The sequence below is a fragment of the Anguilla anguilla genome, chromosome 10 (genome assembly GCF_013347855.1).
Source record: "Anguilla anguilla isolate fAngAng1 chromosome 10, fAngAng1.pri, whole genome shotgun sequence".
Classification (NCBI taxonomy): domain Eukaryota; kingdom Metazoa; phylum Chordata; class Actinopteri; order Anguilliformes; family Anguillidae; genus Anguilla; species Anguilla anguilla.
This window is the reverse complement of record NC_049210.1, coordinates 32,874,469-32,883,765: the sequence shown is the minus strand read 5'-3', so window position 1 is coordinate 32,883,765 and position 9,297 is coordinate 32,874,469. Positions and strand designations below refer to the sequence as shown.

At 39.8% G+C, this 9,297-nt stretch overlaps 2 protein-coding genes across 6 annotated transcripts in view; both read left to right on the top strand.

Moving 5' to 3' along the window:
- LOC118206657 overlaps window positions 1–9,297 on the top strand; it is an 89,221-nt gene that overhangs the window by 61,381 nt on the left and 18,543 nt on the right. The gene's annotated exons all lie outside the window — the stretch shown is intronic.
- Window positions 510–8,766, top strand: LOC118206663 (CD276 antigen-like). Its single transcript, XM_035379617.1, has 5 exons — window positions 510–674; window positions 4,266–4,601; window positions 4,927–5,247; window positions 5,549–5,845; window positions 6,334–8,766. The coding sequence occupies exons 1-5, from the start codon at window positions 644–646 to the stop codon at window positions 6,522–6,524; spliced, it is 1,176 nt and encodes a 391-aa protein (XP_035235508.1). The 5' UTR covers window positions 510–643; the 3' UTR covers window positions 6,525–8,766.

Sequence of the window (9,297 nt, the reverse complement as noted above, 5' to 3'; positions counted from 1 at the left end):
TCTAGCTATAGTGAGTAACAATAAACAATAACAAACAAAAAAATCTTCCTAATGTATTAGTTGCAAGTTGTTCGTTTTTACCAGCCACCTAGCTAGCTGACCAGATGTAACTCTGAAGGCATTATCTGGCTAATTCGTCAGACAATGTTTTTGTTGTTGGTTGTTACTCACTAGCTAGACATTAAACAGCCTATCTAGGCAGCTGACTAACATCTTTCAGATCTAGGTTACTGCAAAATGATTTTTATTCAGACAGGACAATGAATATGAAACACGATATTAAACCCGGTCAACATTTAACGAACGCAACTGTCTGTCAAAAATAGGTGACACGCCCACAAACAGCCGACTGTGGGGACGCGGCTCATTTCACGGTACTGTTTCGCTTAGTCATTACTGTCGCTAGCTTCACACTGCTAAACGAACAACTGCTAGGAAGATAACAAATGGTAAGGATAATCTCAATCTCAATTTAGCTTTCAGTTTTGGGGATAGCTTCGCACTGCTGAATGTGCAGCGTGGTTTTGTGCTAGCAAGAAAATACGTCTGATTTACTGGAGAGAGTTTAAATTAAGGAATTTTCATGTAATACTATTACTAATAGTTTTTAGTCGGATGTCTCAGTAGCGATTCCCAGCCGGTAATGAGATTTGCAAGTTTTTGCGTCCTGTTGGGTGAGTAAACTACACGTGCATTTGGCACTACTGAAGTGTTTGGATTCAAAAGGTTTAAAGGAGGGTAAACGTCCCTATTATGCCCACGTACCATATAAGGACACTTGCAAATTAAAAAAACTACATAATTTTTTGCTGCGTGATGTTTCTTCAACATCTGACACTTTATTGTAAATCAATCAGATTTTCGACATTGAGTTATCGAAGCACGTGTGCCATGTGCCTGCTGATCGTAGAAGTTGCAAAAAAACTTAGGTGATTTTGGTACCCTCCGAAAATAACATTTTTTGTATATTTCTACTCCTGTTTTTGGTAAGTACTCATTTGTTATCAAAATTTAAGTGATTAGTGTTTTGAATGAGACATACAGTAGCTACATAGTATGGTTCATTGCAATGACAAAGCATGATAAGCATGTATAGTTTACAGTTTTGTATGCAGTTTATATTATACTGTTAAATAGACAATAAATGTGTGTGTTAATCTTTATTTATTTTTTAATTAACATTTTTGCCTATGGGCTTAAAGGGGACTCTTAGTCTAGCAAAAAAATCCACCCCAGACAGTGTGATGTAAATGAGTATAGCTAATTACTTTTCTGCATGATCAATTTATACTTTTCAGGTTATGTTAGTGCACTATATATAGATTTATTTCATATAGTTGTTTTTCTTAATGTGATGTGAGTAGAATAAAATATTCTGTCTTTTAACCATAAATTCACTGATGTTCCCTTAAAGCCCACCGGCTCCCATTAAGCCCACTTTACTGTTTCAATGGGGATTTTCTCCCTTTTGACCTTTGAACCATTTTCCTCCCTAATTTTGACAGGGGGCTGTAGGGACCTGGGCCATTCTATTTGCGCAATCATGAGGTCATTGAAAATCTGTATAAAAACAAGATGAAAGCCATGAAAGACTTGTTAGCGTAAGACTGGCAAGCAAAGACAACCACAACGTGGACAAAAGATTGAAACAAACAAACAAAATAAAGCTTAGACCACCCGATAACGTTATGTTACACTACTAAGATAGGCTACATGGAGCAAATGATAGCCTTACTAAAACGATACACCTCAAAGAGCATAGGCCTACGTTTAGTCTAGGAGAAAGCAGAAATTGCATAAATGTTGACATCTTTCTTGTTTATTTTGTTTAAGCTATAGGCTAATGATACAAGAGCTTCAAGATGTTATGACTGATGTCTCCTCATAATGAACTGTATGTTTTAATGTTACTCCACAATGAACTGAATGGTTTTAAAATGTGTTTTTACAATGTTTTCAAACTATTAGCCTAAATGTGATTAACATTTGAAAATAAATTAAAGTTATTGTCTAATTGTAAATCCTGAAATTGACTCATTCACTATCCTTAGAACATTAGTATTGAACCTGCAAATTTTCTTTCAGTCAGTCGGTCTTCAGAAATCTTAAAAACACCTGCACTTTCAACCAGCTGGCTGGACCAGAAATTTTGGGCAATTTCAAATGGCAACAGCACACCATAGGATAGAGATACAGACAAAATGACAACACATATTGAAAGATGAAGTATTGAAAAGTAATTTCCACTATAGTTTTGATTTTGTTCGTAAATAGTTTTTTGGCTACATTCCAAAGAAGACATATTGTAAGTTTAGCTTTTACTGCGTTGACAACACATCAAAAAGGCTGGTCACGCCTATTTCAAATGCCATTTACAGGCCATAGGATAAGAGTGGAGACAAAATGAAAATAGCTATTAAGAGCTAAGAGATTACAGATTTGAATAGATTTTTAAAATATATATTTATTTATCAACAAATCATGAAGTGGGCTTATTTGGAACACCCAGGGGCTTAAAGGGTACCTTAGGTACCCATTAAGCCCATGCCAGACTTTTGACATATTTTGACAAATTAAACAATAAAAACATTAGAAATTGGTATAAATGAATTATTGACACTTCAAATGAGAGATTAGACTTTCATTTTAACTAAAATGTTCTCACTTAAATTGGGGCAGTATATATTAAAAATGTCTGAAAAGCAGATGTGGTGGGCTTAATAGGGACGTTTAGCCTAAAGGTCGTTTAAGTAGATAAGTGAAATTTCAAAAGTGACTATAGAAAATGGGCAGGATGCGAATTGACTTGAGAAAGGGGGATTTGAAAAACTTGCAGGTCTCTGCAGGTTCTGGATCGAGGATACATCGCATTAAAAGATGATGTCCGTACATTGCTCAATGCTCCCAAGAAAACGTGTCATCCCAGCCAGGGATGCTACTTCAACTTTTTGGAGTTCTCTGCATTATTAATACATGTGCAGAGTCTCTGCACATGTATTACTAATGCATGAAGTCAGTGAGTCATTTATTATATGTATGCACATAGCCTACCGCCAGAAAAAACATTAAATTTGTCACCCTTACCCACGTAAACCTATTTACAATGTTAGTGATAACGTATAATTTGCCCAGCTTGTCTGCTTATTCATACCGCATTTTGTAGAAGGCTTAATGTTTTTAGCAATAGGTAGTGTTTAGCCTAGTAGCCTAACTAGTTACACAAAGTGCTGTCATTGTGCCGAGCGGGAGTGAATTTGACAGGGAACGTGCATTTTTATCTTCAATCTCTACCTTTAAAAAAAAACTATTTGCTTTACCCCAGATATAATGGGACACGTGTCATCCAACAAGTTCCAATTTGACTCTTCTGTCCATAGAACATTATCCCAAAATGCCTGGGGACCGTGCAGGTTCTTTCTTTTGCAAATATGAGATAAGCATTGATATTTCTCTTGGTTAGCAGTGGTTTCCACCTTGCTACTTCCCCATGAATTCCACTTTTACCGAGTCTCTTTCTTATTGTGGCGTCGTGAACACTGATCGAAGCTGAGGGGAGTTCTTTGGATGTTCTTCTGGGATGTTTTCTGACTTCCTGGATGAGTTTTCCTTGGAGAAATTTTGCCATTTATTTCAACAACTTTTTTTCTAACCTCTTTTGGAATTTCCTTTGATTATGGCATAATGTGCTTATAAAACTTTGTGACAACTTCACTCTGATGGTAAGGTTCTGTATCAGTGAGATTTAGTTTCAACAGGGCTGGGTGCAATTAAGCCTGGCTGTGTTCAGTCCGCTGAATCTAATTAATAAATTAAATTTGGTTAAATTCTTGAAATTCTTGATTAAGTAACTTAGGGGGCAATTACTGTTATATGGGTGTTTGATAACTTTTTTCATTAAATGAATGAAATTATTTATATATACATATATATATGTGTGTGTGTGTGTGTGTTTGTGTGTTTTGTGTTTACTCTTAGTTCCTTTGTCTAATATTATATTTTGTCTCATAATCTGAAACCATTCAGTGTGACAAATATTCAATAATAAAAGAAATCAGGAAGGGGGCAAAACACTTTTTTACAGCATTGTATATGATTGTGTGTGCATGTATAAAAAATAAATAAATAAATAAAAACTGGCATATTGGTGGACAAAAATTTAGATTTAAATGATTTAAATTATAAATTATTCATTCTTATGCATGAAATGTCAAGCCCTGTGAGATTTCCCTCTTATGCTGACTGAACATCCAACTTCCATCTCCTAGCCCAGCTGGCAGTACCTCCAGTCTACTCTGTCCGCACGTTTGTGAGCTTCGGCCATTCCCTCACTCTTCCCTGCCATGGAGCCCCCAGCAGAGATGTGGATTGGTTGTTTCAGCAGGAAGAGATTCCTGACTGGCTGCATGTGGCCGAACTCCACTCCGGAGCCTTTTCCTCTGGAGACGGCTTCCAGGGACGGGTGGAATCCTTCCACCTAACAGAGCCGGGAAACTACAGCCTCACCCTCAGTCCCGTGGTGTACAGTGACCTCGGCATTTACAAATGCCAGTACAAGGATGAGACTGAGATCCCTCTCTCAGATGTGAAACTAGAAATTAGAGGTCAGTGCATGTTGCCTTTTTCCGACAGATTGAGTGAATGTTTTTAGTGCTTGTGGATTTGATAGCCCTAAAAGCTGTTTTTTGACAAAGGATATTACTATTGTTGTTCTTACAATTGTTTTTGGGGGAACAGGATCATTCTAGTCTGTATAAAAGCCTTGGGTGGTATGCAGTGGACAGCATATGCTGCATCAGGGCCTTCATCTACCCCAAGCAACATGGTTGTGCTGTTCAATTCCTGTATGCCAGGAGTGCTTTGTAAATCTCTGTCTGCCTGTCTCTGTCTTTCCCTCTCTCTTTTTCTGTCTCTCTCTCTCTCTCTCAGTCCCATCAAATGTTTCCGTAGCGATCGGAATGTCCGCCAGCCTTTCTTGCTTTGGGAAAATTAACACACAAGCACGTGCTGATGATCTGGATATCCTCTGGATGAGAGGTGGAGAGAAAGTTTACCAGCTCCATAAGAACACCATCATATATGGGCCCAGGTTCGAGAACAGAACTTCACTTTCCCCAGAACAAGCCCTCTATGGAAACATGTCTTTAACCATCAGACAGGCACGGTTTTCAGATGAAGGCGACTACCAGTGCTTCTACAGTACTCCAAAAGAGAGTGGGAATCCAGATTCTGCCAGTCTCTTTGTTACAGGTAAAATTAAATCTTCAGTTTTGTAGTGAGCCCAAGCAGCTCTGGTGTGTTTATTTTTTCTTATATTACTTTTAATCAGTGCAAACATAAAAATATTTCATACAGAAATATTGCGTAATGTACCTCGGATTTGCTGAGAAATTACACCAGTAATTTGTAGGATGCCATAATTTACCCTGTATTGTTTTTACCTTTTTACATGATCAAGCTGACTGCTGTTGATAATGTGTTCATATCCCCTGTAAATATGCATGAAAATGTAAAATATGCAAATATGTAAATGAATTCCCTGTCCTCACAGGCCACCCACCCCAGAACCTCACAGTGAAGGCCGGTGTTTTGCTCTCCATTCCGCTCTATGCCACAGACCCAGTGAGGGTAACATTCAGTGCAGGCCTTGGTTCAGGTGAGGTGCTGATGCTCGATGCAAATAAAGGCCCAGCCAGGTATGGGGAGCGTTGTGCTCAGAGATGTGAGCTTCTGGCCCAGAACTACACCCTTTTGCTGAGGAGTGTGACACTGGAGGATGCCGGAGTCTACAAGGTGACCGATCCTGAGACTAAGAAGACTATCGGCTCAGTCTCTCTGCATGTCTCAGGTATGGCCCTCCTCTTCATCTCTTTATGTTTGTGCAGATGCAGGGCTCAGCATCTTATTGGTCTACTCTGTTATTCCACTGAGTTATGGCTTCTGCAAGCCATTGGGAAAATGACCTCCCTGCTCCGTTCGATACAGTTGATCCTGTTGGTAACCCTGACCCACAAACCAGTATCTCGGGAATTCCAAAGGGATGTACTTTTCCTAACTTATCCGCTTCCATCAGGTAACATGGCAGGGCTGTATCATAGAAACCCACTGCCTTAGCGCTTAGTACAGGAGTTCCCCAGAGCTCTATCTCAGAGTCCCAATTTTGTAAGTCCCTCTGGATGTTTGCTAAATGTAAATGTATTATTATTATTGTTATTATTATTATTATTATTATTATTATTATTATTAATATTATTAATATTATTATTGAAGTCTTCCTGCCTGATTATTACCTGCTCTGCTCCATTTCTCCTAATTGAGTCTCTCTTTCACTCTTAGCCCCTCTTCTCTCTGCTGGAGCAGTGGCTTGGATAGTGCTGGGAGTGCTGGTGGTGGTGCTGCTGGTGTTGGGGGCCTTTGCTTTCTGGAAGTACCGCAAAAAGCGAGCAGAGCCTGTAGACCAGACCTGGGCATTTTACGGCCCGCGGGCCGGATGCGGCCCTTTGGTTGACTCTGACCGGCCCGCGTAAGGTTCATAAGAAATTACAAAATAAACTTTTTTTTTTTTTTTTTCGTATTTTCTTATTACCTCATACGTGGATTAAATGTGCATGGCTTTTATTTTATTTTACGTAGTGCATAGGGACGTAAGGTACGTACGTGATGCGTGTTACCACAGAGCTGAAAAAACTGCTAAAAAAACTTTTCGGCTCTGTGCGTGTTACTGAATGGACGTTAGCTGTCTCGACGACTTTCACCCCCAAAATGTCAACTAAAAAAAGAAAGGTAGACGCTGAATGCAGGGTTTTCAAGAAGACATGGACTGCAAAGTATTTGTTTACTGAAATCAGAGGTAAAGCGGTGTGTTTGGTTTGCGGGAACCAGATTGCAGTGTTAAAGGATTACAATTTGAGTCGGCATTACGAGACGAAACATTCAGAGACATATAAAAACTTGAATAATGCTGATATGGCGCGGATATCGGAAGATTTGGTCGTTAAGCTACAAAAACAGCAAGGATTTTTTACAAAGCTTCACACATCCAGGGATGCAGCAACCAGGACCAGCTTTGTAATTTCCCACAAAATCGCTAAAAACAGTAAGCCATTCTCAGAGGGCGAGTTCGTAAAAGAGTGCTTGGTGGACTCTGCAGCCCTACTATGTCCTGAAAAAAAGAAGCTTTTGAGCACGTCCCGCTGTCCAGGCGCACCGTGACAAGAAGGATCGAGGACATTGCGGTAAATTTGGAACTTCAGCTGCAACGTGATGTGGCAAATTTTGACTTTTTCTCTTTGGCTTTGGACGAGAGCTGTGATGTCCGTGACACAGCCCAGCTACTTGTATTTGTCCGTGGGATAACGGACTTCAAGATTACAGAGGAGCTGGCAGCAATGCGCTCAATGAAAGGGACAACGACGGGGAGCGATTTGTTCACGGAGGTAAATGCATGCATGGACACGCTGGGACTGAAATGGGACAGACTGACGGGTGTTACAACGGACGGTTGTCCAAATTTAACAGGGAAAAATGTCGGGCTGTTGAAACGTTTGCAAGATAAAGTGACTGAAAACAACGCAGATCAGAAAGTAGTATTTTTGCATTGTATTTTACATCAGCATGTGTTGTGCAAGTCAGTGCTTAAAATTGACAATGTGATTGATGTTGTAACTAAAATAGTTAACTTTATTAGGGCACGAGCATTGAATCACAGGCAGTTTGTTGCACTTTTAGAGGAGCACGAGACAGAACATGTTGATATCAGCTATCACACAGCTGTGAGATGGCTCAGTCTGGGTAAAGTGCTAAAAAGAGTCTGGGATCTGAAAGCAGAAATCCGAGAGTTTTGTGAAAAGAAAGGCAGAGACATCCCAGAGCTCTCAGATGAGAAGTGGATGGCAGATTTTGCATTTGCTGTTGATGTGACCGCACTGATGACTGCACTGAACACCAAACTGCAAGGCAAGGGCCTTTTCATCCATGAAATGCACAACCTAGTGAAGGCTTTCATGACAAAGTTACAGTTTCTTTCGAGGCAACTGGAGAGCAACAATCTTACTCACATGCAAACCCTGAAAGAAGTCACACCATCAGATGATAACCTCCGCAGGTACTCATCCATGTTAGGAGCACTGCATGATGAGTTTTCAAGGCGATTTAAAGATTTCAGAACAATGGAGAGTGAAATGCACTTGATTTCCTCTCCATTTACCTGCAATGTGGATGATGTGCCTAGTGATGTCCAGCTGGAACTCATTGACCTGCAGTCTGATGCAGTACTCACAGAGCACTTTAAGTCACAACCACTGCTGCAATTCTACTCTTCTCTTAAGCAAGAGAAGTTTCCAAACATGAGGAGACATGCTCAGAAGATGTTTGTTCTCTTTGGATCTACCTACATATGTGAACAAACATTCTCAGTGATGAAGTTTAATAAGTCCAGATACAGATCCTTTCTCACTGATGATCATCTGTCAGCTGTGCTTCGCATCTCAACCTCAAACATTCACCCTGACTTTGATGCACTTGTTAAAGACCAACAGAGACTAGATTTCTCTCACTGAACAAGAAAAAACTGAAAAACGCAGAATGAGTGACAAGTGAAAATGTTTTAACTACAAATGTAGGCATCATTATTTTTCTAATATGATGTATCTTACTGAATTTGGCTGAAAATGGTCACTAATGTAATGAATCAAAAACTGTTCAAATGTTCACATTTTGTTAACCATTATTTTAGGAAATTTTATTGAGTAAATGTCATTTTTCCTAAGACAACCTCTCTTTTTCATTGCTCAATTTTAACTTATACTCTTACCAGTCTTACCAACTAATCAAAACAATTAATATTATGCAGACTTTTGTCCAGCCTTTTGGTCCGGCCCTCCATAATATTTTCTTGTTCTCATGTGGCCCCATGTAAAAAATAATTGCCCACCCCTGCTGTAGACCGTTACCAAGCAGCCAGTGCTGACGACAAAAAATGCAAAAAAGATACTGTGGTGTGGGGATGGCTGGTTTAAGCAGCCTCACCTGCCCTGGGTCAAGCTAATTAGACCTGGCCAATTGGATAATTGGTTAAGAATTAGATAATTGGCCAGGCTAATTGGACCCAAGAACAGGAGTGGCTGCACCTGTGCGTAGTGAGGTAATCACTGCGCACAGGTTAAATCTGCCATCCCCACCCACACCAGGAAGCTTTGGTCATGACTGTGTTACATCTGCTCACTTTGGCTGTAAGATCTTGCCAAACCCTCGTAAATAAATGTGGACTATTTGAACATCGTCTCCCTGTGTCTCTGTGCT

Excerpts from the sequence above, each read along its gene's own strand:
- LOC118206663 (XM_035379617.1), top strand. The coding sequence starts at position 644 with ATGAGATTTGCAAGTTTTTGCGTCCTGTTGG. Across the intron at positions 4,602-4,926 it reads TGTGAAACTAGAAATTAGAG|TCCCATCAAATGTTTCCGTA; the intron begins GTCAGTGCATGT and ends TCTCTCTCTCAG. Across the intron at positions 5,846-6,333 it reads AGTCTCTCTGCATGTCTCAG|CCCCTCTTCTCTCTGCTGGA; the intron begins GTATGGCCCTCC and ends TTTCACTCTTAG.